Source organism: Apteryx mantelli, chromosome 11, assembly GCF_036417845.1.
Source record: "Apteryx mantelli isolate bAptMan1 chromosome 11, bAptMan1.hap1, whole genome shotgun sequence".
NCBI classification, from domain to species: Eukaryota; Metazoa; Chordata; class Aves; order Apterygiformes; family Apterygidae; genus Apteryx; species Apteryx mantelli.
Window position 1 is genome coordinate 27983897 of NC_089988.1, and position 27985 is coordinate 28011881.

Here is a 27985-nt window from a genome sequence, read left to right on the forward strand (position 1 = left end):
ATATCCTAAATCCATTTTCTTCTCATCCTCTTTGGAAAGATAAGGTGGAACCTTTGCACCTTGGCTCCTGGACATCAGAGAGCGACATGGCTCCCCCCAGACTGAGGAAATGGAGGACTGTTTCCAGGGCCAGCACTGACCCCTGACCTGGGGGCTTAGCCCTGAACTACTGGAGCCTTCTGTGAGAAAAAGGACCCGCTTTGCTGCCAGAAACTCTTGACGTGCTGGAATTTCAGTATTCAGTTTTAGAAGGGATTTACCAACAGTATCCAAGTTAAGCACTTTCAAAGCCTTTGATGGTAAACGCATCCAGTTAGGGTTTGTGTTTCCATGTTCAGGAAGACATCATCAGCTGGAGAGTAACCTGTTTCATCTTTTAAACACCTTCCTTTAAGGCCAACTCTCAGAAGCCTGGAAAGTGAAGGCTGTACTCCTCCTGAAGTCTGCTGATGGAAATGGAGGTAGTTGTCTTCCTAAAGTCACTGAAACACAAGATGGGATTGAGCTTCGTAATTTTTCAAGCTTTGGCCTTTATGAAGCAAGAGCTGACACTGTAGTTAAGGCGTTGAAGTGCTCAACTGATTTCTCTGCTGAACAATGTAACAACTCTACTTTGCAGTGGCAGACTGTGGGAAGGTATGCTTTTAGTGAGCACATCTTGATTGCCTTTTACATTGCACTCATTGCATACACTGGGCGCAGGATATAAACAGCCATCTCAAAGTCACCGCAGTGATTCCCCTAGGCAAACTTCCAGATCTGTCGAGTAAGCCTGTGTGTGTGAGAATGTGGGGAAGGCTGGGTCCAAGTGAATCTTGACTCCGAAAACACTTCAGAAAAAAGTTTTCAGTAGTGTTTTCCGGCTAAGCAAATGTTAATAGGTTCAGGTAGGGTGCCCTCGTGATAACAGTATCCAGTTGCTCGGGAAAGCACAGCATTCAGGTGCTTCATCTTCACTTAAGTGCCCTTGAAACTGGAAAAGGAAACTCAAAACAATACCTATCCATCTGAATTGGCAAGCAACAAAACTTGTGCATATGCTGGACTGTTCTGTAGTAATGTTGTAAATGGAGCTTCCCAGGAGACTCCAAAAGCCTCCACCTTACGTGGACATGTGGAACATAAATGAGAGTTGGTGGTGTCCTCTGGCCTGCCTGTGTGCTGGTGAAAAGGAAGTTTGTATGAGAATATTGAGCCATGTAGAATAGGCTGCTATGTAACTAATAACTCTGTATCTATGCAAACTAACACATGTAAACACATGTAAACAGGATGTAAAATGTAAACTGATGAAAACTGTATCAACCAGACAGATAGTACATCGAGACAAAGTGTCAGAACACACCTACCAAGACAAACCGATGACTTAATAATAGGGTATAATTTCTGCTCCGCTTAAATTACAGACCTAGCCACACAGACAGAAAAGGACCTTAACCTCTGCCTGACTTCAGAGCTACTGAGATGTAAGTCACTCCTAAGGAGCCTCGCAGCTCGGTTTGTGTGGGGCGTGCTTGAGAAAAGAAGCCGAGCCCTTCAGCAAGGTGGATGAGCCTGGGTGCACTGCTGCACCCCCGGGACTGCTGAGTTTTCAGCTCAGGATGGACTTGTGCCCAAGTCAGTCTGGAGCACAAGGCAGGAAAGGTGAGGGCAGGCACTGTCCTCTTTGCCTGGTCATGAATCATAATTTCAAAGGTCATTTTGGAAGAGGTGACCAGCCTTCAAGCCGTCTGAAGAGCTCCCCAGCTCACAGCCTGCTGCCTCATTTCCAGAGGCTCCTTCAGACCAGGTTTCTGGCTCAGGAACATCACAAGCCATTGCCTGTACGTGGTGCCTCAAGCACATTAGCACATGCTGGTGGTACATGTGGGCACTGACTAGACATTACTGGTAGATGACCAGAGAGGCAACCATCAGATAACCCAAATGGAGATCTTCCTCTTGTGTGACAGATGAGCCCTCAACCATGTAACATGTGTGCCCATACTGTCACAGCTCTCAAATGTTTCTAGTAAAGGTCCAGCTGCTGTAATACAGTGAATCTTCTGTAAATTCTCTCCCTGCCACCCTGGAGCATGGTTTCTGAAATACTCATGGATAGCTGGTGCCGCTTGCTGGACCAATAGGCTCACTGCCAGCCTTTCATTAACATTTTCCACAGACATCCCTCCATAGCATAAGAGCCTAATTTGCCACAAGCAAATATTCCAAAAATCGAGTGTTCCTCAGACTTTTGCTAACGCTAGTACCTTTTCTGAGATAACACCCATTTGCCCTGCAGTTCGTATAGCTAAAACCAGATTTTGGCATGCCATTTGACACGCTGCCCAATCATTTGTATTATTATAATCCCAATTCAGATCTCCTCGTGGGCAAGGCTGTCGGTTATCATCTCAGTCTGCCAATTCCCTATCCTTTTTTCAATATCCATTCTCTATCCCCTGGCTGAAATATCTGTTGAAACAATACTTGAACATCCCCCTAACAAATGGGATGTCCCTCTACTCTTGTACAAAACAGTCGAGCTGCCTTTTCCGGGTCCTCCCACACCCGGGGCATTTGCTGTGCCCATTGAAGTAGATCTCTGGGAGCCCACGGCCAATAAACACAGGCATGCAAGACCAGTGCCAGTGCTCACCAGATGAGAACCTCGCTGTGTTCTATCTGGGGTGCCAAAAAAATAAGATAATCTGTTCTGTTTTCTTTGCTCTCGGGTACTGGTAATGAGGAGCAGGAGTCATATTTCTAAGTTTTTAAGTATTCTTGCTGGCAATAAGGTCCTTCTTATGCTCTCAGCTAGGTAGTGAGAAAAAGGGATTTCCAACTAAGCTGTAAAGCCTTGTACCTGCTACTGGCCTATCAGACGCAAAGGCAGAACTGAAATCACATCTGCATTGACACCATGTGCTTCCTGCTGCCCTATAAGGTACAGGGGCACAATGACCTCACAACGACAAAGAGGAGCCATGCGCCTACCATGGCATTATGTGGTGCTGAAGGCAGAAATAACCTGACAGGTTAAAAACAGCAGACATGTGACCGGCACTGGCCTATCAGGCACTGAGCCACAAGTGACATCACAACCACAAACGGCACCCACATGACCAGCACTGGCCTATCAGGCACTGAGCCACAAGTGACCTCACAAACACAAACTGCAGCCACGTTGTTACAGGTAAATGCGACAAAGTGACAACCACTCGGGCCGGGTTGCATAAATTCCAATTTAATAAAATAATTAAGCAAGTCACAAGTAAGCAAAACAGCGCTGGGCGGCCGGGGAGTCTCCTGCTCCACCAACGGTGCGCGCAATCCCCCCTTCACAGTCTCCTTATATGCAATTCCAGCTCCGGGTATACGGAGCACCTCCTGTAACTTCTGCGGTTGCGCCGGCTGTTGCTAGGGGGTCTTCTTCAGCCCTCTGCATTGTGAGTGGTGACCCTCAGGTCACGCATATATTTTACAGCTTTCGAGGTCGTGCTATATTTCACAGTTGTGTGACATCGCCATTACCATATTAGGCTATCTAAACTAACATTGCCGCTTCGCTAGCTCAACTCCCTTATCTCAGGCGGGGTACATGCCCCCACCACAGGATGTAGGATGTTCCCACAGATGTTCCCAAGGCTGTTTCTTACTTTGATGTAACCAATTAGCACACATCACAGTCCAGGATGTTTCAAGGCTGTTTCTCACTTTGATGTAACAAATTAGCACATATCACAATGTGCTTCCCATTTATGCAGCACACTTGAATGCAGACAGGATGGACTTTGCCTAAAGGCGGTGGTGGGATGCAGTTGTCTGGGCACAGGTAGGAAAGCCTGAGATAACCTGGGTTGTCTGCCCAGCAACCACTCCAAAGGGGCATGGTTTTCCCATAGGTCCCATCCATGTGGTTATGCTAGAAACCCCAGGCATCTGACATGGCCCTGCCAGCCTGTTTCTATGTCATTAAATCAAGTGTCTGCACTGAATTCCATTAGCAGTTTGCACTGTAGGCATCTCCATGTGTCTCAGCACCATAGTGAGGGGTGCTCTAACAGTAGTGGGCATCTAGTGTCATTTGAGATGGCCAAGGAAATTCTCCAGCTGGCCCCCACCTCATGCTCTAGAAGGATGTGTGTCTCCCAGTTGCTCCATGAGAGCAAGCAGACACTGGCACATGCCTGGGACCACCTCTGTCTCTTCCAATCTCACCAGGTGTTTGTGTGTGGGGAACTGACTCCCACCCTCCATCTCAGGTGATTACAATGGGAGCTTGGAGAAAGAGCTCCCATGCAGACATCTGTGTTGTGCACACTTCAGCTTGGGCAAGGGGAATCCCACCTGCTGTGCATTTGTGCAGTTCACAGGAGTTTGCTGAATCCCACTCCAGTTCAGGGCCTTCCAAAACAGAACGAGATGCCCAGACTGACTCATCTGAGTCAGCACCTGAACCATGTGTCAATGAGCTCCCTTCTTGCTCCTTTCTACATGTCCTGCCTAGTTAAGACATGGGAATAGGGGCTTCCAGAGTGGGACATTTCCACCTCTTGCAGATAACCATCCTCTGATGAAACAATCTGTAATGCTGGAATGAGTCCTCCTTCAGTGCTTAGAGAGGGACCACTGGTGATTATTTTAGTTTATTGGAGTGAACATTTCCCAGGAGGAGGGAGCACAAGGGACAGAGAAATTCATGATTTCAGCTGGGCCTCTGCTCCTGAGCAGGCCAGGCTCCAGGGACGGAGGGAGGTCGTGGCAACCAGGCAGCACTGCCCAGAGACAGCTGTGTGCAGGAGCAGCTCCTCCACAAAGAGCAGCAGGGCTCTGGGCACTGCCTGCTGCTGCTGACATGAGAGGAGAGAAGGCAGAGAGAAGTGCAAGGCAGTGTGGAGTGGGAGGCCAGAGGAGAGCTCCTTGTGGGAGAAATCTTCACAGCCCCTGACATGGTAAGTCTCTGGCTGCAGGGCAATGCTACTGAGGTTCCTGGAGGGTGTCTCCTAAACCCATCCCATCCCATCACTGATAGGCTTTTTAAGGATTGCTCTCCTGGCTCCTCCAGTGCATAGGCAGAGGAGGAGATGCTTCAGAGCAGGGATTCCCTGCCACACTGTCACAGGGACAGGGCGTGCAGCTCCATTCTGCCAGGGGTGGCTGCAGAGTGTAAAGCCAGGGAGCACACCCCGGTCTGCGCAGGGCTGTAATTCAGAGCAGTGTCCCTGTGCCCCAGGGTGCTGCGTGCCCGGGACAGTGACTCTGCTGCTGGTGGGGGACAGCCCTCAGCCTGACTGGGGAGCTCCCCACAGCACTACGGGGATAACCTCCGTGGGAGAGCAGCGACCCCCAGCAGGGTAGGTCATTCTCCTGCTGAGAGGGTGCTGCATGGGTCAGGGCTGCTCACAGTTCTAGCTCATGCACTGGAGATGTGCAAGGGGTCTTTTCAAGAGGAGATCAAGAGAAGAGCTACTTCAAAGGGAAACAGCTTTCCTTCAGGTGTCTGCACTTACAGTTTCATAATTTTGGCAGGGAGAATGAAGGAATGAGTTTTCTGTTTTGGCAAGGAAGTGGGATTCCTAACCTTTTACTCTCAGAGATTAATAGGTCAGTGAGAAACCTCAGGAAGTCACTTCATGCCCACCTTAGCCTACAGACAGCATTAGGATCACCTTTGGGGCCTCATAGGAGTTTATGTGACCTGTTCCTTAGGATGTGCATGCACAGAGATGTCCCTAGATGTGCCCCGATGCGGGAGGTTTCTGTAGGGCAGAAGTGAGCACACAGAGGGTGGGATGGTGTCTGTGAGCACTGACCATGAGAAGATGTTGTGACAGAGAAAGAACTGGCAGCAGGGACAGCTTCAGGCAGCAGAGATAAGCAGGGAATGAGACGGAACTGCAGGGCATGAGCCACCTCCTCTGCAGCCAGACCTCTGGCAGAGGACAGGGGCATCTCTCCTGCCATAGGCCCATTTTGTGCAGCCCGACAAAGGGCCTGAGAGTGACTGCCCTGCAGTATCACCATCTGCAAGGTGGCATGCCCAGCTGGGCAAGGTGAAGGCTTTCCAGAATGCCTCTCTGTCTCTCTCCTTGCCTCCCTTGGCAGCAGGATCATGGTGCTGCTCCTTGTTTCCCCTCCTGTCCATGATGCTCCTGTTCTTGCTCTTGGGCTCTCTGGGGTGGGAACTTTCAGCTGCAGTTCAGACATGGATACTACAAGTTGTGGAACAGAGGGGTCTGCATGGGAATGAGGTTGCCCCAGCCTCCTTCTGACTTGTGGAGCTCCAGAAAATGCAGTCACTGGAGCTGGGATCTGAGCTGACTCTGCCTTAGGAGAGCCCATCTCCAGTCCTAAGAGTCCTTTGACCGTTTCCTAATAGTGTCCTGGAAGACTGCGTGCTGCCCTCTAGAAAGGCACTGCTGTCTCATAGCATCTCTGTGATATCTGAGAGCCCCATGAGGAAGGTGCCGAGATGCTGAGAGTATGGAGATGGTGGTGGGAGGCTGTATGTGGGCATCTGAAAAGAGCCCTGTGTCCTTGGCTAGAAGGGGAGTGTGGAGAGCTCCCTCAGGTGCCCTGAGAAAGGGTGAGAAGTTTGGAGCTGTGCACTTTGAAACTGGACTTGTGTGCTCTCAGCAGGGGCTGGTTTCTCTCTAGGGCAACACATGAGTGTGATCATCCTCCAGCCCAAAGATTTACAAGCACAGGACAGCTGGGAATGCGAGTAATACACAGACTAGCTGTGCTCACTCTGCAACAAGGGACAGTGAATCCGTTTTACTCATGACTCATTAGAAATGCCAAGGATTTCTACCTTTGAGGAACACTCCCCAGGAGTGACAAGGACATCTGAAAGAAAATAAAAAATCTCTGAAACTCTGTTCCTCAAACCTCATTCTTTAGAATTCACAGTGAGGATGCTGAAGAGTCCTTCTACACGATGAGTGGCTTTCACCTGACAGAAAGTGTGCATGTCAGAGCTGGTCACCCCCGTTGCCCTGTGCCCACTGCTTTACAGCAGGACTGACTGCTCTGGAGCCCATGGGCAGAGGTCCCTGCTCCTCATAGCACACTCAGCCAATGCAAAGCGGAGCTCAAGCATGAGAGCTGCACAAAGGTCCTCTCATTTAAGAGAAGCAAAGCGGGGGCTTGTATGAGAACTGCAACATTTGGGGGTTTTTTTGCTTGGAAAGCCTCCACTAACTTCTCAATGTCTTTTCTCCTTTGGACAGTCCCCCATGCCCGGAGACAGCAAAATGTCCAACAGCAGCCCCCTCAGCGAGTTCCTCCTCCTGGCATTTGCGGACACACGGGAGCTGCAGCTCTTGCACTTCTCACTCTTCCTGGGCATCTACCTGGCTGCCCTCCTGGGCAACGGCCTCATCATCACAGCCGTAGCCTGCGACCACCGCCTCCACACCCCCATGTACTTCTTCCTCCTCAACCTCTCCCTCCTCGACCTTGGCTCCATCTCCACCACTGTCCCCAAATCTATGGCCAATTCTCTGAGGGACACCAGGGTCATTTCCTACTCAGGATGTGCTGCCCAGGTCTTCCTCGTTTTCTTCTTGTTAGGAGGAGAGTATTTTCTTCTCACAGTCATGGCCTATGACCGCTATGTTGCCATCTGCAGACCCCTCCACTACGGGACCCTCATGGGCAGCAGAGCTTGTGTCAGAATGGCAGCAGCTGCCTGGGCCAGTGGTTTTCTCAATGCTCTCCTGCACACTGCTAACACATTTTCAATACCACTCTGCCAAGGCAATGTCCTGGACCAGTTCTTCTGTGAAGTTCCCCAGATCCTCAAGCTCTCCTGCTCAGACTCCTACCTCAGGGAAGTTGGGTTTCTTGTGGTTAGTGCCTGTTTAACATTTGGGTGTTTTGTTTTCATTGTGTTGTCCTACGTGCAGATCTTCACTGCTGTGCTGAGGATCCCCTCTGAGCAGGGCCGGCACAAAGCCTTTTCCATGTGCCTCCCTCACCTGGCCGTGGTCTCCCTGTTTGTTACCACTGGCCTGTTTGCCTACCTGAAGCCCCCTTCCATCTCTTCCCCAGCTCTGGATCTGGTGGTGACTGTTCTGTATGCGGTGGTGCCTCCAACTCTGAACCCCCTCATCTACAGCATGAGGAACAAGGAGCTCAAAGATGCCCTGAGAAAAGTGATTTCATGGACATTTTTCAGCAGTGGTGACATTGCCATTGCTCTCCACAAATGACTCCCCCCTTTCTCCCGTACCAGCACTGAGCTTTGTTTGTTCACTTTATTTGTATTATTACTTTTATTACTGTTGTTATTATTATTTGTCACCATGTTGCTACACAAATGCTTGGATTCATTCCACCTTTCCTGAGACTGCTCTGTCTCACCTGGTGCCCATATAAAGCTGTGTCCAACACTGGGTCAGAGCTGACTCCCTCACAGTATCTCTGTAATAAAGTAGGTTCTTGCAGGTGCAGTGCTTGACGGCTGTGCTGCCTCCAAAGCTGGTGTCACTGAGGGCTGTCATGGAGACCATGCCTGGAAGACATTTCCCCACCCCTGAATGCACCCTGTCCTGTGCAGTGTCTGTGCAGTGGGGCCATGGGGCCACATGGAGGGCAGCAGGGCTGGGCCAGCACAGGGACAGGAGGGAGTTGGGAGCCATGACACCCCAGAAGCTCCCACCAGTCATGGAGGGGACTCACTGCTGCTAGCAGGGTCAGGGGTTTCTCGAGGGCTACAGCCACCGGCACCACCTGCCAGGACTCCCAGACTCAGCACAGATGGTCTCCCCGCAATGAAGCTCATGGTGCCCCCTGTCCTTTGTCACCATCCTCTCTCAGGAGCACTGCTGGGTGCATCACTCCCTGCGAGGGTGTGGAGAGTAGCTGCTGGAGGTCTTCTCTTCTCATGCCTGCTGCCCCCACCTCTGATATGGCATCGGCCGACAGGCTCTGCCCTGGGTCATATTATGTCTCCATTAGCTCTCCTCTGAGACCACTTAGGGACCTGAAGTGCATAGCTCTGCTTAGAGCTGGCCACCACAGCCTGCCTGCATGGTCCCAGGAGATCCGAGCAAGGCTGTGCTTGGAGGTGAGGCTGTTATTGTCCTCAGTCGCAGCCTGGTGGAATGGTCTGTGTGGGGGCCAAGGGGAGGAAAGGGCAAGAGACAACAAAGAGAAGATGCAATAAGGGAAATTTCAAATGAGTTGAAGGAAAAAATAAAGAGATAACCATGGTAGTTGAGTAGCACTGGGGCAGGGGACAGGAAATCTTAAGAAATTCTTCTGGAGAAAGCACCTACCAACCTGATCTAACTGTCAAGTTAGCCCAGCTCAGAGCAGACCGTGGTCCTGGAGATCTCTGGTGGTCCCTCCCAACCCAAATCCTCTAGGAGGAAGGGGCTGGAAGGCAGAATGAGGGTCTGGGGACACTGTTGTGGGGTGAGGCCTTGCTGGCATTTGTACTGCCTGGTCAAGCCTGTCCTCAGAGTGAAACAGTGAGCGAGTTCATCCTCAAAAATGAACCAGTGCTGGGAGAGAGCAGAAACGTTCTCAGGAACATACCAGGCATTCAGGCCCTTCGACTGCTGAGGTGTCCCCAGACCAGTGCTTTGCATCCTGGGTCTTAAAGGCTGAGAAATCTTTAGAGTCAGAGCAGATCAAAGTCACCCATCCCGGGCCCACAGGTTACAGGGCATCAGCAGAGCTGTACCGGCTGCAGGGAGGTAATTGGTACCCGGGCCATGAGCAGGTTCCCCCCTCTGCCCTCCCCTCTCTCTTCACACCCCGCAACAGAGATCGTGTTTCCCGTGTTGGCCCTCCCTGCAGGGCTGTATTCCCAGCTGGAGGGGACGCAGGCTTCCCACTGGGGAAATGCAGGAGAGCCCAGTCTCATCTAGAGGAGCAGGGTCCCACCACACCTGCTGGGTGGCCAGGGCTGCAGGTTGCAGAACCCACTCTCTTCCCCACACACCTCCTGTCTGGGGCTGGAAGGTGCCCAGCAGCAAGGCAGGCATGCTTGTGGCTCTGGTGCCATTGGTGTTAGAGAATATCGGACTGAAGCTAGAATTAAACACTTAGCATAACTTGCTTAGCATTAGTAGCTAAATTTGCTGAAGCCTTAGGTCTCAAGATGTGGACTTTCACCTAGATATGTTGAACTTTTACCTAGATAAGTAAAAGGGGGCCCCAGAGCCGCTTCAAGCCTGAGAGATAAAGAAGTTACACGGATAGCAGGAGCAGCAATCTTGAAGATAAGAAAAGCAGCAGCCTGCCTAGAGACAATGAAGGGGCCCAGTGAAGAAGAGGAAGACCCTAGATCTAACTATTACTATTGGTCCAAACTATCACTTGAGGGGTGGGGAATTTAGATTGTAAGGGCATAATTGCCCAGGGATTTCTTTGTTCGGGGTCCCTCTTCGGAGGCACCCAGCTCAAGCTGTAATTACCACACGTGTATCATTAAATTTTATTTCTCTCCAATCTGACTTCGAACTTCTGTCTCAGTGGGAACCTAGGGTCGGACGCTGTTATGGTGGCCAGCGAGCCTAATTTTCCATAATAACCTAATCCTCCTCTACAAAGGGAAAGTCTTCCTTTCTCCAGACTTTCTCTCTTGTCTCCAGGGCAAGTCTAGAAGAGTAGACAACCGGATGGGTAAAAAGCTTCTTGGATGACCAGAGGCTGAGAGGGCAGTGGTGAATGGGTAGTACTCTTCCTGGAGGCCAGGGAGAAGTGGAGTGCCACAGGGTCTCTCCAGGAACTTGTCCTGGTTATCATCTGTATCAGTTACACGGAGGAGGCAACACTCATCATGCTTGTAGATGACCCCTAAATGGAGGTGGGGGTGTGGGGACTTCAGTCAGGAAGCTCATGGAATTCAATAAGGACAAATGACAGGGCTTGCACCTGCAATAACCCAACACCCCACAGTGTCACAGGCTGGGGCCTGAGGGCCTGGGGAGCAGCTCTGTGGAAAAGGACGTGAGGGTGCTGGGGGACAGGAGGCAAAACATGAGCCAGCAGCATTCCCTGGCAGCAAAGAAGGCCAGAAGCATCATGGGCTGTATGAGCAGGAGCACAGGCAGGAGGTCGAGGGAAATGGTGATTGCCTTCTAGTCAGTATTCATTAGAGCACATGTAGAACCCTGCATCCAGGTTTGGGTTCCCAGAACAAGAAAAGGTTGATAACTGGGAGTGAGTTTGGCCGAGGGCCCTCACAACAGTCAGGTAGCTGGAGCACTTGCTTTGTGAGAAAGCACTGGAACTTGTTGCCCAGACAGTGCTGTGCGGTCTCCTCCCTTGGAGGCTGCCAACACCAGACTGGATGAAGCCCAGAGCAACCTGCTGTGACCCCAGAGATGACCCCGCTGGGAGCAAGGACGTTGGGCCAGAGACCCTCTGAGTTCCCTTCCACCCTGAAGGTGTCCATGAGTCTTCCCACTCTCGATCTTCTTTTGTGGATGGCAGGGAAAGCACGCAGGTGCCCTGTGACAGTGGAAGCAGGCCAGCTTTCTTGTCCTCCTCCAGTCAGAATTATTCAGATGCAGGGCTTCTTGGCAGGAATCCCCAAGACAGACATGATCACTCCTTGGCTTCACTTTGAATTTCCTTTTTTTTTTCTTCCACCCCTCCTAAGTCTGTCTCTTTCACCATTCTGATCCCGTCCCATACAGCCCACCCCACCCCTGCTCACCCTTATCTCAGTGGCACTGTTTGTTGTTGTTGTTGTTGTTGTTCTGTTTTGTTTTGTTTTGTTTTCACACAGAGGAGCTTCACTCCTGAAGAAACTTGAGAAACTTGGGTGATTCGGACAACAGATACCTCATGAAGATTTACAAGTGAAGAGTCGAGTCCTCTGCCTAGGTGGGAATAATCCCATCCATGAGGAGAGGCTGAGGGACTTGGGTTTCTTTAGCCTGCTGAAGTGGAGGAAAGGGCAGTAGAGTAGGAGCCTGTGACTGCTTGAAGGGTGGTTTCAGAGATGATGGAGCTTTTCTTGGCAGTGGGAAACAGCATGAGAAGGAGAAAGATCCACAAACTTCATCTTGAGAGGTTCAGACTGGACTTCAGGTCCAAAGAATGTCACTCGTAGGGTAGTGCTGAGGTGCAACAGGTCACCCAGAGGGAGTCTGTGATCAGCCCCTGGCTTTGTGTTTCAAGGAAAAGCAAGCGAGGACAGGAAGACATCAGGAGAGGTAGGGAGATCGCGGGGTGAGAGCAAGGTGGGGAAGCAGCTTGGGTGTGTACAGTCTGCAGGGAAAGAGGCACAGGCATGGGAAAGCATAGGACAGCCTGTGGTGGAGATGGCCGAGGGCACTGCCAAGGCTGAAGGCTCCCAGCACAGCTAGGTGTTTGTCCTTTTGGCTATGGCTGGTGTCTCTGACACCGAGGCCCATGAGAAGACAACATTCCTTAAAGCACTGTGGCCTTGCTGCCTCCTTGTCCCTTGGGAGCCCAGGAGGTACTGTATCATGGTCCTGCAGTTGGTGTTGAACACCCCCACCCTCACACTGGCCCCAGGAAGAGCCCTGAGCAATGCAGGATGGAAAGCATCACCCTACCCAGGAGCTGGGTGTCAATGCCTGGTCACTCTGCTTAACTCACATTGAGGTTGACTTGGCATCACAGCCACCCTCACATTGCCTTTGCCTACCTGCAATCAGGGCCTCCAACTTTCTGCTCTAATCAGCCCCTGGGGAGCCTTTGTTGGTAATGGCCCTCAGTGGGACTCATTATGTTTCCAAGAAACTTGGGATTTGCTTCTTGAGAGGTTGCTTCAGCCTCTTCTCAGCATCTGATGTTCATGGGCCTAGCACCAAATACATTCAAGGAGTCATTAAAATGCAAAAAAAACCCTAGGGAGCCATGCCTCTTGCCATAATTTTCTTCAGCTCTTCAATTCTTGTGTGGTTAATTGGAAAGTTTGCAGGAGTGTATTTAGAAGAGAAAGAGGTCAATGAGCACCTGAAAAAGAAAGAGGTCTGCTTCTTAAGCTTTCTTGATTCTTCACTTTTCAGAATAAGTCACACCCACATTCCCCAATTCATACTGATCCACAGTGACTCCTAATGAATTCTGGACATGTAGGCAAAGCAGTATTTTTGATAGGAGACATGGATGGAGAACCTTCCTCCCCAGCTCCCCAGCCCTGCCATTGCCCTCATCAGCCACTGGGGACTTCACATCACTCTTGTGAAAATCGAATCTTTGGCACTCAAGGCTGTAGCTGAATGTTACAGCTCATGGGCACCAATTCCCACCTGCTTTCCTTCCAGAACTAGCTGCTAACAGGCACAGAAGATTTTGTCTTAAAAGCAAACAAAGAAATTATATTTTGGAACCGTTTAATAAAAGATACAAGACAGTCCTCAAGTGTATGCCAAGTCCAAGCTGCCTCCAGTGAGGTCCACTGCCCACAAGGCATAACCTTCCTTGAAATGTTTTCCACAGATAGATAGGAAGGGATAGACAGGAAAAAAAACAAAGGAGCTGGCTTAAGAGACAATGAGACTTCTGAAAGACGAGGCAAGCTTCAGACTCCCAGCAGCTCAGAGCAGCAACTGGAGAGTTGAGAGGTACCTGAATGGATAAAGATTAAGGGGAGGAGGAAAACTGGGAAACTATGGAAAGTGCATATGCCCAGAGAGTCTGATGCAAAGATTCCTTTGGAAATGACCAATTTAATCAGGACATGTGGAAATATGTGAGAGAGCACTGAGATTTTAACCACAGCCTAATAGACAGAGCAGTGGAAACACAAGGTCAAGGCAGATCGATATTTCTTCTCCTGCAATTAATGCCCTTCCTGATGTTTACCACTCTTTCATCATAGGAAAACATTGACATTAAAATGAGCCAATCATTTGAGCTGAGGAAAGTGTGCTCATATTTTTGAAATCTTGAAAACAGTTTTTCACCTTTCCAGGCAGAGCTCAGGGGTCCAACCACAAGCACCCAGTGGCACTTGGAGAGGCCCCGGTGTCTCTGAGGGACCTGCCTGGGCCTGGCAGCTCTCACAGGGGAGATGCAGAAGACCGGAGCACCTCGGAGTTGGAGGGGAAGGCTGGGCAGAGGGGACCTGGGTGCCTGCAATGGCACCAGCAGTCTGTGACCCTGTGATTGCATCCAACTCCAGCTCTGAAAATCACTTTCCCTTTCAAAATAAAAAAAAAAAATCTCCCCAAAAGATCGGTGTATCAAACAAGAACCAAACAAAAAAAGGGCAAAAAGAACACAAAGAAGTTTGAAATAGTGAAAAGTGTAACAAAACATTTTTTTTGCTTTAGATAATTTATCTGATTTCTTCCTTGTTTCTTTTTTATTGGCAGTTTCTACAGATTTATTTTATAAGAAGGCCTACACTATTAAAAAAGACATTTTTGTGTCTCACATAAGTCCCATTCCACTGAAAACACTCCCTGCCCAGGACCTTCCTTGCTGCTCCTCAGTCTTTGCACACAGCGAGAAACACCATGAGGTGTCGAGCTCTCACAACTGATAGAGGAAGCAGGCTGATCAGCTTCACTGAAAACGCTCTGTTTATCGATGGCAAAAACTGCACCAATCTCAATGTACCTGTCTTACAGTGACATCTTAAAAGAGTCCCTACACATCTAGCCACAACCCCTTTTCATTCCCTGCATGGTCATGAAGCACGACTCCATTTTACGCAACAACAGGGATGGGAATTAGCTCGCCTGATGCCAGACGCCTTCAGTGCAGATGTCTCTGGCTAACCCAGCTGTCTGCACTTCCCTTTCTAGTCAATGGAAAGAAAAAAGTTGTCCCACTGAGAGGTCTTGAGATGCTTCTCCTGGTGACCAGACAATGCTCCAGAAAGGTTCCCATAGTTCCTGGGTCACATTTCCCAGCGCAACATGGCAACACAGCTACACAGGGCATCTCAGGCAGCAGTGGCCTCTATATGTGTCTATAAGGGCCTGAATGTAAAGTTCTCGTCACTGGGTGAAATCTATGCAAAAAATAGCTCTATGCAAGAACTGAAAAAAATCTTTGTTTTCAGAACTTCCAACATTCTTTATCAATTCTAATGAACATTTTATTTCTTTTTGATTGCCAGCCCCATATGCATGCACTACAGAAATTAATCGATGTGAGTTTACATGTTTACATAGATGTATATGTTATTCTTCATGATACATTTCCTGTCAACACTCTGAATGGAGAAACCTTGTTCTGAGAAACTACTGTATTCCAACTGACATGTCTCCTCTCTCTTCTTCTGCCTCTCTGCCCTCTCCTCCTCTGCCTAGTCTGTCTTTACAGAGGCCTCATGGCCCCTCAGCCCTCCAGGGAAGTCTCCTGTGGGATCTTGCAAAACAGATCCCGAATGAGCTGAAACACTACCAGAATGTCACCCATACTGCTGTGTCCTCTTATCCTTACCACAAGGTCTCAACTGGCTCATCACCTGCTCCAAGGCAAAGCCCTGTGCACTCCAGCCACCCCTCCTTTTCTCAGAGCGCACATGCACCTCCTCACCACACCAGCCTGCCTTCCCCAGGAACCCAGTTTCACCATGCCACATGAGCTGTCCAACCACGTGTGTGTAATTCCACAGGGACAGGGGAGAGGAAGGTGCCAGCAAAGGGGACATGGCTGGGATGTTGACTGTGGGGTCCAGAAGAGAGGACGACTCAGAAGAAGGACAGGGGAGAAAATCATAGAAGTGACACCTGTGCAGTGTTGATGGTGAGGTCACCTCTTGTACAGCAACCTCATGGGCTGGGTTCTGGTAGGAGCCATTCTGAGGAGAAGAAGAGAATCACACCACCACTCATCCCACCACCAGAGATGATATATGGGCAGGAGGATGGGGAGAGGCAGGCAAAGGGGACATGGCTGCAGTGCTGATTGTGAGGTCACTTCCACTGCAGCTGCCTGATTGGCCCTCAGCAGATGTGCTGGCCAGCAGGCTTTGGGATGTCACCCAGCGCCTCAGAGTGTCCACCCAGCAGAAATGACTGGCCTGGGGAAGGGAGGGGGTGACACAGGTTGCAGGGACCCATCTGGGTACCGATTGCGAGGGCACTTCTGCTGCAGCCACCCCACCAGACCATGGCCAGCAGGCAGGCAGGCATGGCTCGTGGCCACCCTGCTCATGTCTAGACCTCTGGAGCACACCTGCCACCAAGCAGCACACAGATCCTCACCTAGGTCTCCTCCAAGCACAGCGTGTTGCCCCTGTGGACCAGAGACAACATGGACATTATCTGGAGGCTACCTTTGCCAGATCAACCTTCCAAAGTAGCACATGATGGATTATTACCAACCAGAGAGTTTTTTTTATAGTGTTATACCAAGAAGGAGTCATTCTGCAGGCTCCAATGGACACTTTCATGATGGGTGGGTGAGCTGAACTGTGCAAGGCCTGCTGGGACAGCCCTGCACCACCCTACAAGGGACTGAGCCTCACTTCCTTTCATCCACACCTCACTGACAACAGGGGACCTTTGTCCAAGTCAGCCTCAGATCCACACTTGCGATTTCATCTCAGAGGGGCTGCACTTGCAAAGAAGAGTCCACAAGTGAGCTAATGCCCAGGCTGTGCCCCAGCTGATCAGGCAAGAGCTTCAGAACCTGCAGGCCTCAACCAGATCAGGGACACAGTGCAAAAAGTGCTCAGCTGAGTTGGACACCTGAACTGTCAGGTCAGAAATGACTGCCTTAGAGAAGAGAGGAGCATGTGGAAAGGTGAGGGACATCATTCTGAGGGGACTTGCAAGTTATTTGCATAAAACAACTTCAGCTTTGCAAGCTGATTCTCAGCTATGACACATGAAGTATTAACAGCTGACTTGCAGGCAAGTGCTTGAGCATCACTACTCACTGTACTCACTGCACATCTGGGAGAAGTGGTTTCAAAGGCCAGCTATTTTCTGAAGAAATACTTTGTCTGTGGAAGTTTCCCTTATTTTCCCCATTTCAAAAGCTAATGACTGTGGCACTATTGCTTGTAAGGGCACCTCTGAGTGCTCCACCTTGGCAAGACCATTTCCTTGTTAACTGTGTGGGTGAAAAAAGTCCCACATGATCCAAACTGCTCTCTGAGGCCTCCTGCTGGATGTCAGCCCCTGCATGTCTTGTGTCAGAGCCCAGGGCAGTTCACAGGGTGCAGGGGAGAGCCCTGAAACAGCGAGGCCTTCAGCAGGAATAGCTCAAGTCCCTCTCTAGAATTCACTGGATTGGAGGGGGGTTAATCGGATGGTTAAGTAAGGGCTAATTGGGGGATATTACTGCATTATAAGCAAAGAGTTTCTAGGGTCCTGCCACATGAGAAGAAAAGAGTGTCTGCACCAAATATGTATATGGGTAGTATCCCCCATTAGCCTTTGCTCATAGGAGAGAGAGGCAACTGCTATGCCTCTAGCCTAAAAAACTTGCCTGCTATGCCTAAAAAAAAATCTTGTGTTTGGACAGATCCCAGAAGTGTTAACGTCAAGAATCTCCAACAAGGAACCCTTTCTGAAAGATGACCTCTTCTACTCCAAATACTCTAAGCTGCATATTTCTATGTATTTCACAGTCTGTGCGGGATATCTGGGTGCACATCCTGAAAAGAGCTTTGGAAACTCAAGGCCTGAACCTCAGTGCACAGAAGGCAGCAGGCTGCCAGCATCCCTGGCTCACAAAACCAGGGCAGCCTGGGCCCTGTGAGCCAAGGCACCTCCTCACCTCGCAGCGCTCCCCAGCTCCACATGCTGGCAGGGCTCCCCACGCACAGCACTGCTGTCTCCAGACACCTCCTCCTGCACTCAGCACCAAGACCCTGGGGCCACTGCCCTTCCCCACCACAGGGCACCCCACCACTGGCACATGGTGGTGATGGGTGACTCCTATTTCATGCTCTGACAAACTGAGACATGGAGAAGGACTGCTTTCCAGGACATGAGGGGAAATCTCTCTGCTTTCTTCCTGGGTGCCGCATCTCCATGGCGGTGACCTACTGAGCCCCCAGACGACACAAGCTGAGGTCACAGTGGGATGTGCTGCATCACAGGGAGGTCTCTCCGGTGCTTCCCTGTGATGTCCAGGCACTGCTGGGCACTGCTCACATGCTCCCCACCTCTGCCCTTCAGAGCTGCTCCACAGCATGGAGTGGGGACAGGAGGCAGCAGGACCACGTTGCGGCCGTTTACCGACAGGCAGAGGAGCAGGGACATGTTGGAGAGGAGTTTTAGGGTAACGAGATGGGAAGAGTGTCCTTTTTCGCGTGATGGACAGGTGAGCTGAGGGCAAGAGGGCAAGTGAGATGAAGGACTGCTGGACCGAGACCATCATGCTGGACCACAGTTCCTTGTTCCCAATGCTCCTGCAGCTCTCCACCAAGGGTAAGGGCTTCGGGAGCTCCTTCCTGAGGTGTTGCACACAGAGTGCTAATTCCAAAAATGGCTGTGGGTCCTGGGATGTGTGGGTGACTGGACAGTGCTGGGGGCTGCCACAAGAGCCCTGCCTGAGGGTCCCGCCTGGTTCAGGGGACAATGTGGCAGCCAGGAATTCTGGGTCCTGGGGATGGGGCTTCCCTGAGCACCAAGGCTCCTCTGGGGCCAGCTCCATCCCCTCACGGCAGGGGGAAATCCAGGTCGAGGTTTCCCTGGGAGTGGGTCCCCCTTTGGGATCTGGCTCTGACAGGACAGGGGTCCTGTGTCCTGGAGGCTGGAGTGTCCTGCAGCTCCTGTGGGGCTCTCAAGAGCCTGCTGGAAATGCCCATGTTGGAAATGGATCCTTCACCTTGTAACAACCCCAAGGCATCGGCCTGTTTGGGAGAACCTCTACTCCTTCCCCCTGGATCATTTACACTTCCCACTTGGCAGAGCATGTTTTGAGCTCAGAGATGTTGTCCTCAGATGGCCACAGCCCCTGTCCTCCTGCAAACGGGAGTCAAACCTCTGCACCCAAAAGACAGCCTGTTTGGGGGAGCAGCTTGGAACCAGGTGGGGGTGCCATCGCCACCCCACAAGTCCTTGCTAACACCAAGCATTTTCCTCTGAGCCGTGGAGGACAGTGCTGGGGGGAGTCCAGCAGGGCCATCTGCCCAAGCCCCCTCCCAGCCACACACCTCCGCTGCCCAGCACTGGCAGGCCCACAGCTGCTCTGCCCCCGGCTGGCCCGTGCCCCCGGGGCTCCTCAGCCATGCAGAGCGATGTGCCGGGGCCCAGCCTGGTCCCACAGAGAGCAGCCCCTGCCTGGCCGCGGCCCAGCCCTGCTGGGTGCAGCGCGAGGGCTTCCGAGCCCCGGGGCTGCCGCGGGCAGGGGGCTGGGGCCCATGGGGAAACAGGGACCTGCCCTGCCGTGCCCTGCCCTGCACTGGGGGCAGTGGGACACTGCTTGTGGGCTCTGGCACCCCGGCCATGCCCAGGGCCCCCATGCCGGTGCCAGGGCCAGCACCAGCACAGGCCCTGTAGCTGCTCCCCCTCGCTCCCCACGGCCCCCAGGCACAGGGCAGCCAGGAACCCTGCAGGGCCCCTGTGGCAGAGCCCAGCCCCAGCAGGGCAGTGGCCGTGCCCTAGGTTCCCGCACTGCCCAGCCATATGGGGCTGCGCTGCCCCCAAGCCCTGCGACGCATCGCGCTGCCCTGCACTGCCGCCCACAACATGGCGCCCCACCACAGGGGAGAGGGAGGAGCCGCCTGTGGGGTCACACAGGGCCGCAGTGTTGCCATGGCATCACCCCCAGTGCTGCCCTCCTATTGGCCGGCAAGGGAAGGGGCTGGAGCAGGGTTTGACTGACGGATCTGTCAGCCAATCAGAGTGCGGCATGTGGAAAAACAGCCGTGAAAGGGGAGCAGGAGCCAAGCTGCAGGGAGGGAGCGGGCGAGAGTGGGCGAGAGCGGGCGAGAGCGGGGCTGCGGGTGCCTTCAGCTGCCTGTGGGTGCCCTCCCGCCGGGGCGAGGGCAGCGGTGCTGGCCCCGGGGCTGTTTTGCTGCAGGAGCTGCAGCAGGGGCTGGTGGGGCTGTGAGCATGGCACAGAGCAACCGGGGACAGAGCGGGGAGCTGCCCTGCAGCCAGACGTGGCGGCCTGCCCCGAGCAGCTGGGCCAGGGCGGCTGCAGGGGTTTGGGGGCAGGAAGTTTTGCCCCTGCCAGGGGTCAGAGACCCATGTTAAAGTGTTTCCCTGAGCTGCTTCTGCCACCGCAGCCCCAGGTGCTGCTCCGAGCTGCATTTGGGAGCTGCTGGGCAAAGTGTGAGCAGGCTGCTGGTGTCCTCGCCAGGGCCCTTCCCAATGGCCTCGTTTGTCCTGAAAACGGCATTTCCAAGTGGCTCTGAGACAGGCTGTCCCCGCATATGATGCCATTCCTTAGCCGTTGTTTTTGCTCCAGGCCTCTTGCTTCGCCCCGAGACCTGTGACCCTGGTAGCAGCCTGCAGGGTGTTTCCAGAGCAGCTCTGTAAGTGGGAGCTGTTTTGCTTGTCAAGGGCCTTGAAAGTGGATGAACGGCCAGTACTCCCACTTGCTGCTGTTATTTCCATGCTTCTAGGTCAGGGTGGAAAGTTGCTGACTTGTGGCTCTTCTGGTTTCACCAGCCGAGATGCTCTGGCCTGAGTCCTTCCGCGTGTCTCCAATTCTCAGGGCATAAAACAGGAGAATGCTGGTTGTCCTGGATGCGTAGAGGATTTGCTGGGTTTGTTCAGCCTTGGGGAAGGAACCAGACTTGTGAGTTGCGGGAAGGCTTCTCCCTCTGCCTGGGCATGAGGCCGTGCTGTCTTAAGCGTGAGGTCACTTCTGAGTGATGAACTGATTGGATAGCAGCAGAGCTGTGGCTGGAAAGGTGCTTGTGAGGTCCTTTCTACCTGAGCAGTTGACAGGTCAGGAGAAGACCCATGGCTTGGATGCTGGTGGTGAGGTCACTTCTGGGTTTGTTGTGTGTGCTCAGAGGAGGGATTGAGCCCTGCAGAGCTCTACAGCAATACAGAAATGCAACTCATTAATCAAGCAGAAGTAGATGTTGCCCATCATCTGGCACAAATGTTATTCCACTCCGTCATCATGAGTTACTACTGCTCCGTTTAATATGCAGATGATGTTCTCTGGTGAACATGGCCATGGAGTTGGACTTTCCACTTGTTGCTAAGTAGAAGCTGGCAGCCTCCTGCCGGTCAGCTAGGGAGTCCAGCTAGACTTTTGAGGCTGCTAAATTCATCTAGTGCTGGTGTGAGCAGTGGTATTAGTAATCTCTTCTTGCCAGGGTGTGTGTGCTTTAGAAATTGCCCCTGCCAAAACAGCAGGGAGCTTGTGAGATTTTGCTGCCAGGTCTGAATGCTGTCTCTGTCTTTGAGGTGTCCACCTGCATTTATGACACATTTGGGACTGTAACACGTTTGAGGTCTGGGATTTTCTGTCCGCGTATGCAGTCATTGGGGAATGGGTGCAAAGGCTGTTGGAGGAGACAGAAGGAATGTCATTCCCCAAAAAGGTATGGGCCACATTTTCAAAGAGATTTCTTGTTCAGAGAAGTTGAGGCCCAAGAGAGAGGCAAGAGCTGGCCTGACCAGCCCTTGTGAGAGCACTTGCTTTCTGCGTCCTGGAGGTGGGAAGTGAGCAGGCCCCGGGCTGTGAGTGGCTGTTCAGAGGCAGTGCCTGTTTCAAGGCCTTGGAGGCCTAGAAGGGAATGGAAGGGCTGGAGAGTTGGGCTTTGTGTGTTGTGGGGCGCTTGGGGGTGCCCTGTGTGCTGCCATGTGTGGAGCTGTGCCCTGCGTGTGGCTGATGCAGAGCAAGTGTTGGCTGCCAACCCTCTGTGAGGTGCAGGGATAGCAGCGTGTCAGAGTGCGGGGTGCCCTGTGGTGGAGCCAGGTGGTGGCCCCAGTGTTTTGCTGCTCGGCATGGTTGGAGGTGGCTGGAGAGAGCAGTGCTGTGCTGCCAGAGCCCAGCCTGCCATCACGGTGTCCTTCTGGGAGACCTGGGTGAGGACTGCTGGTGACCGTGTTGCCTCCTTGGAGCATCGTGGTGCGAGGCAGGGCTTCTCGCAGTTTGGTGGTTTCTGTCAGCTGAGGTTCAGGCTTGCAGTTTCGGAAGGGTTTGATGCTTCCGTGAGTCTTTGGGATTTTACTGACTCCCTTGGAGAAAGTCCTCTTCTCCCTCCTTAAAGGCTTTCTGTGGAAGCTGGACCCTCATTGCATCTTCCCAACCCAGACCCTAATCCATTCCAATCCCTCAGAGAGATGGGTAGTTAATCAAATCAGTCAGAGCCATTTCTCCACTTTGTGCCTGCCCAGACCCTTGCAGAGAGGGGAGATGCCACCTCATGAGAAGTCAGGCCTGTGAGGGTGATGGGTGGCTCTGAGACACCTGTCCTTGGTGAGCGGTGGAGGCGGCATCTCCAAAGCCGCTGCTGCCTTTGGCAAGAGTCTCAGAAGAGCAGATTCCTTGAGGCTGCAATGGGGGAGATGTGGAGGTAGGGATCCAACGGCCTGCTCAAGGCAGGTGCCAGTAGATGAGGTGTCTTGGGTCCTTTTCCAGGGAAGTTTGGATCAGGCTCTCACCAATACAGCTCAGCATGGAGGGAAGACATTTGCCCCTGCCTGTTGAGACTCTGTAAGGCCAGCAGAACTGACAGTAACACTCCGATTCTTTCTTTATTTATTTCTAGGTTGCTCCACTCCTGGAGGTTCCCAGTGCAGTCCTGGAACCCCTGAGGGTGGAGGCAGGATGCCAGGGCGTATCCCTGTGCCTGTCAACATCTTTGCCAACATTGTGAGCTCCCTGTGAAAGCAGCTGCAAGTGAATGAGAAGAGGCTATGTATGGATGTGAAGGCTTCCATAAATGCGTCTGGCTCCCCTGGGTGACTTGGGGTGTGGGTTCAGCTCCTGGTACCTCTGCTGTGCTGCAAATTCCACGTCCCACAACTGCTGTTACTGCCAGCCTGCTCGGCAAATGCTACTGTACCCCCTCCTTATTCTAGGAGGTTGTGGTGCCATGTAGGATGAGTGCAAGACCCTTATAATAAATGCCCACATGTCTTGAGTGCCTTTGTGTGAGGGCTCCAAAGCCTCCGTAGCTTGACCTGAGGAAGTCTGACAGCTCTTGGGCTGCTGGCTCTGCGAGGGGTGAAGAAGTGCCCAGGGCCAGGTTGCCCGTGGCACCCAGCCCTCAGCGCTCTGTGGACCCAGCTGTGGAGCCTGGACTGCTGCTGCAGAGCCTGCACAGCCAGGAGAGCTGGCATTTCAGGAGAAGTCCAATGTGGGGCTGTCTCATTGCTTGGGCCTCATGTCAAAGCCTCTGCACCCTGTTCCCCTTCCCTGGGGCTCCTTGTCCAAGTAAGTAAAGGAAAGGAAGGGAGGTTCCTTTGGGCTCAGGAGCCCTTCTGGACTCTTTACTGTTTCTACACTGTATCTGTATGTTTTGTATTACTAAAGAAAATCCCGATCCCTGCCATCCCTAGGTGGAGGTTCCTGAGGGGATGGAGGTGGAAAGCAGCAGCCTACTGTGCCCAAAGAAAGCAGGATCCTTCCCTCTGAAAAGAGCAGCATCTCCCAAGGAGCCAGCTCTGTCCCCGATCTTGTGCTGATCATTTGCACAGGCCTTGTGAGCCCAGAGTGCCTTGGCCACCTTCTGTTGTTTCCACAAGAGCTTTGCTGTGTGTCTGGGTGGAGGAGCCAAGGGAAGGCAGCGAGCAGAGCAGTGCCTGGCGAGTGTGCAAGTGGTGAGTGTCCTGCATGCATCTGTTCTTGCTGGCACCTGTTTGTATGTAGCAGACCTGCCAGCTGTGTGGGGCAGAGACAGTGTGTTTGTAGACTAGGGGTCAGAGCAGAGGTCTGGCGTCAGGCTGATGCCTGGTGCAGTGCTGAGTTGATGTGACAGTGTCAGCAACCCTTTGCAGTGCAGCTGCTCCCTCAGCTGGTCTCTGTCCCTAGAAATGCACCAGAAATGGAAGTGGCGTCCTGCTGTCATTGTGTAGGTGCTGCAGTGCAAAAGCTCCCAGCTGGGACTTGATGGCACTAAAGGAAAAGCAAGACCAATTGTTCCCTTTTGTGATTTGTGCGCAGGGTGACAGAGTGGAGCTGTGCCATGACCTGGAGAAAGTCTTGCCAGGAGATGAAAGGTGTTTGCAGAAGACTGTTCTGTACGGAGTGCTAACAGCTTAATCAAGGGACATGCAAGTGGCCCAGGTGAGCTTCTCCTCTCCTCTCACTTCAGCCTCAGCACCTGACAGACCAGCTCGATGCAGATTACTGATGTTTGTGTTTGTGAAGTCATTGGGGCTCAGTATCTCCTAGGCCACCAGCAGACACATTGCTTCTTTTTGTACAGGTGCAGGAGCACTTGGTAGAGCAGCAGTATGGAGGTGAGTGCTGTTTGTGCTTCTGGGGATGGTGTGCCTCAGTCCATGCTAGGCGATCAGCATGCACGTGGCTTCAATGCAGACTGTGCGGTCACTTTTGTTTCAGTACTGAGAGGCCAGTGGTGGGCACATGGCTGCTGTTTTCGCTTGTGAGGTCACTCTTGCCTTCCTATATAATAGGCCAGCAGATGGCACATGGCTTTGCTGAAGCCTGTGAAGTCACTACATCCTCGGAATGGGATAGGCAAGCAGAAAGCAACGTCCTTTGATACACACTGTTAGACCAGTTCTGCATCTATAAATGACACCAACAAGAAAACACTATATCACTGTTTACGATTCTGAGGTCACTAGTGCCTCAGTGTTGATAGGCCAGTGCTAAGTGTGTGGCTGCTGTTTTCAATTGTGAGGTCAGTGGTGGCTCAGTGCCTGCTAGGCCAGTGCTAGGTGCGTGGCTGCTGTTTGTGGTTGTGAGGTCAGTGGTGGCTCAGTGCCTGCTAGGCCAGTGCTAGGTGCGTGGGTGCTGTTTGTGGTTGTGAGGTCAGTGGTGGCTCAGTGCCTGCTAGGCGAGTGCTAGGTGCTTGGGTGCTGTTTGTGGTTGTGAGGTCAGTGGTGGCTCAGTGCCTGCTAGTCCAGTGCTAGGTGCGTGGCTGCTGTTTTCAATTGTGAGGTCAGTGGTGGCTCAGTGCCTGCTTGGCCAGTGCTAGGTGCGTGGCTGCTGTTTGTGGTTGTGAGGTCAGTGGTGGCTCAGTGCCTGCTAGGCCAGTGCTAGGCGCGTGGCTGCTGTTTGTGGTTGTGAGGTCAGTGGTGGCTCAGTGCCTTCTAGGCCAGTGCTAGGTGCGTGGGTGCTGTTTGTGGTTGTGAGGTCAGTGGTGGCTCAGTGCCTGCTAGGCCAGTGCTAGGTGCGTGGGTGCTGTTTGTGGTTGTGAGGTCAGTGGTGGCTCAGTGCCTGCTAGGCCAGTGCTAGGTGCGTGGCTGTTCTTTTCAATTGCGAGGTCAGTGGTGGCTCAGTGCCTGCTAGGCCAGTGCTAGGTGCGTGGCTGCTGTTTGTGGTTGTGAGGTCAGTGGTGGCTCGGTGCCTGCTAGGCCAGTGCTAGGTGCGTGGCTGTTCTTTTCAATTGCGAGGTCAGTGGTGGCTCAGTGCCTGCTAGGCCAGTGCTAGGTGCGTGGCTGCTGTTTGTGGTTGTGAGGTCAGTGGTGGCTCAGTGCCTGCTAGGCCAGTGCTAGGTGCGTGGCTGCTGTTTGTGGTTGTGAGGTCAGTGGTGGCTCAGTGCCTGCTAGGCCAGTGCTAGGTGCGTGGCTGCTGTTTTCAATTGTGAGGTCAGTGGTGGCTCAGTGCCTGCTAGGCCAGTGCTAGGTGCGTGGCTGCTGTTGGTGGTTGTGAGGTCAGTGGTGGCTCAGTGCCTGCTAGGCCAGTGCTAGGTGCGTGGCTGCTGTTTTCAATTGTGAGGTCAGTGGTGGCTCAGTGCCTGCTAGGCCAGTGCTAGGTGCGTGGCTGCTGTTTGTGGTTGTGAGGTCAGTGGTGGCTCAGTGCCTGCTAGGCCAGTACTAGGTGCGTGGCTGCTGTTTGTGGTTGTGAGGTGAGTGGTGGCTCAGTGCCTGCTAGGCCAGTGCTAGGTGCATGGGTGCTGTTTGTGGTTGTGAGGTCAGTGGTGGCTCAGTGCCTGCTAGGCCAGTGCTAGGTGCGTGGCTGCTGTTTGTGGTTGTGAGGTGAGTGGTGGCTCAGTGCCTGCTAGGCCAGTGCTAGGTGCGTGGGTGCTGTTTGTGGTTGTGAGGTCAGTGGTGGCTCAGTGCCTGCTAGGCCAGTGCTAGGTGCGTGGCTGCTGTGTGTGGTTGTGAGGTCAGTGGTGGCTCAGTGCCTTCTAGGCCAGTGCTAGGTGCGTGGCTGCTGTTTGTGGTTGTGAGGTCAGTGGTGGCTCAGTGCCTGCTAGGCCAGTGCTAGGTGCGTGGCTGCTGTTTTGAACTGTGATTTCAGTGGTGGCTCAGTGCCTGCTAGGCCAGTGCTAGGTGCGTGGCTGTTCTTTTCAATTGCAAGGTCAGTGGTGGCTCAGTGCCTGCTAGGCCAGTGCTAGGTGCGTGGCTGCTGTTGGTGGTTGTGAGGTCAGTGGTGGCTCAGTGCCTGCTAGGCCAGTGCTAGGTGCGTGGCTGTTCTTTTCAATTGCGAGGTCAGTGGTGGCTCAGTGCCTGCTAGGCCAGTGCTAGGTGCGTGGCTGCTGTTTGTGGTTGTGAGGTCAGTGGTGGCTCAGTGCCTGCTAGGCCAGTGCTAGGTGCGTGGCTGCTGTTGGTGGTTGTGAGGTCAGTGGTGGCTCAGTGCCTGCTAGGCCAGTGCTAGGTGCGTGGCTGCTGTTTTCAATTGTGAGGTCAGTGGTGGCTCCGTGCCTGCTAGGCCAGTGCTAGGTGCGTGGCTGCTGTTTGTGGTTGTGAGGTCAGTGGTGGCTCAGTGCCTGCTAGGCCAGTGCTAGGTGCGTGGCTGCTGTTTGTGGTTGTGAGGTCAGTGGTGGCTCAGTGCCTTCTAGGCCAGTGCTAGGTGCGTGGCTGCTGTTTGTGGTTGTGAGGTCAGTGGTGGCTCAGTGCCTGCTAGGCCAGTGCTAGGTGCGTGGCTGCTGTTTTCAATTGTGAGGTCAGTGGTGGCTCAGCGCCTGCTAGGCCAGTGCTAGGCGCGTGGCTGCTGTTTGTGGTTGTGAGGTCAGTGGTGGCTCAGTGCCTGCTAGGACAGTGCTAGGTGCGTGGCTGCTGTGTGTGGTTGTGAGGTCAGTGGTGGCTCAGTGCCTTCTAGGCCAGTGCTAGGTGCGTGGCTGCTGTTTGTGGTTGTGAGGTCAGTGGTGGCTCAGTGCCTGCTAGGCCAGTGCTAGGTGCGTGGCTGCTGTTTTCAATTGTGAGGTCAGTGGTGGCTCAGTGCCTGCTAGGCCAGTGCTAGGTGCGTGGCTGCTGTTTGTGGTTGTGAGGTCACTTGTGGCTCAGTGGCTGCTAGGCCAGTGCTAGGTGCGTGGCTGCTGTTTGTGGTTTGAGGTCACTTGTGGCTCAGTGTCTGATAGGCGAGTGCTAGGTGCGTGGCTGCTGTTTGTGGTTGTGAGGTCAGTGGTGGCTCAGTGCCTGCTAGGCCAGTGCTAGGTGCGTGGGTGTTCTTTGTGGTTGTGAGGTCAGTGGTGGCTCAGTGCCTGCTAGGCCAGTGCTAGGTGCGTGGCTGCTGTTTGTGGTTGTGAGGTCAGGGGTGGCTCAGTGCCTGCTAGGCCAGTGCTAGGTGCGTGGCTGCTGTTGGTGGTTGTGAGGTCAGTGGTGGCTCAGTGCCTGCTAGGCCAGTGCTAGGTGCGTGGCTGTTCTTTTCAATTGCGAGGTCAGTGGTGGCTCAGTGCCTGCTAGGCCAGTGCTAGGTGCGTGGCTGCTGTTTGTGGTTGTGAGGTCAGTGGTGGCTCAGTGCCTGCTAGGCCAGTGCTAGGTGCGTGGCTGCTGTTGGTGGTTGTGAGGTCAGTGGTGGCTCAGTGCCTGCTAGGCCAGTGCTAGGTGCGTGGCTGCTGTTTTCAATTGTGAGGTCAGTGGTGGCTCAGTGCCTGCTAGGCCAGTGCTAGGTGCGTGGCTGCTGTTTGTGGTTGTGAGGTCAGTGGTGGCTCAGTGCCTGCTAGGCCAGTGCTAGGTGCGTGGCTGCTGTGTGTGGTTGTGAGGTCAGTGGTGGCTCAGTGCCTTCTAGGCCAGTGCTAGGTGCGTGGCTGCTGTTTGTGGTTGTG

At 53.0% G+C, this 27985-nt stretch overlaps 1 protein-coding gene across 1 annotated transcript; it reads left to right on the forward strand.

The window, feature by feature from the left end:
• Window positions 1-7613: 7613 nt before the first annotated feature.
• Window positions 7614-8099, forward strand: LOC136993150 (olfactory receptor 14A16-like; the record flags this gene model as incomplete). The annotated part of the gene is made up of 1 exon (XM_067303161.1): window positions 7614-8099. A coding segment is annotated over one exon (486 nt), but the record flags the coding sequence as incomplete, so codon positions are not given.
• Between the last annotated feature and the right edge of the window lie 19886 nt (window positions 8100-27985).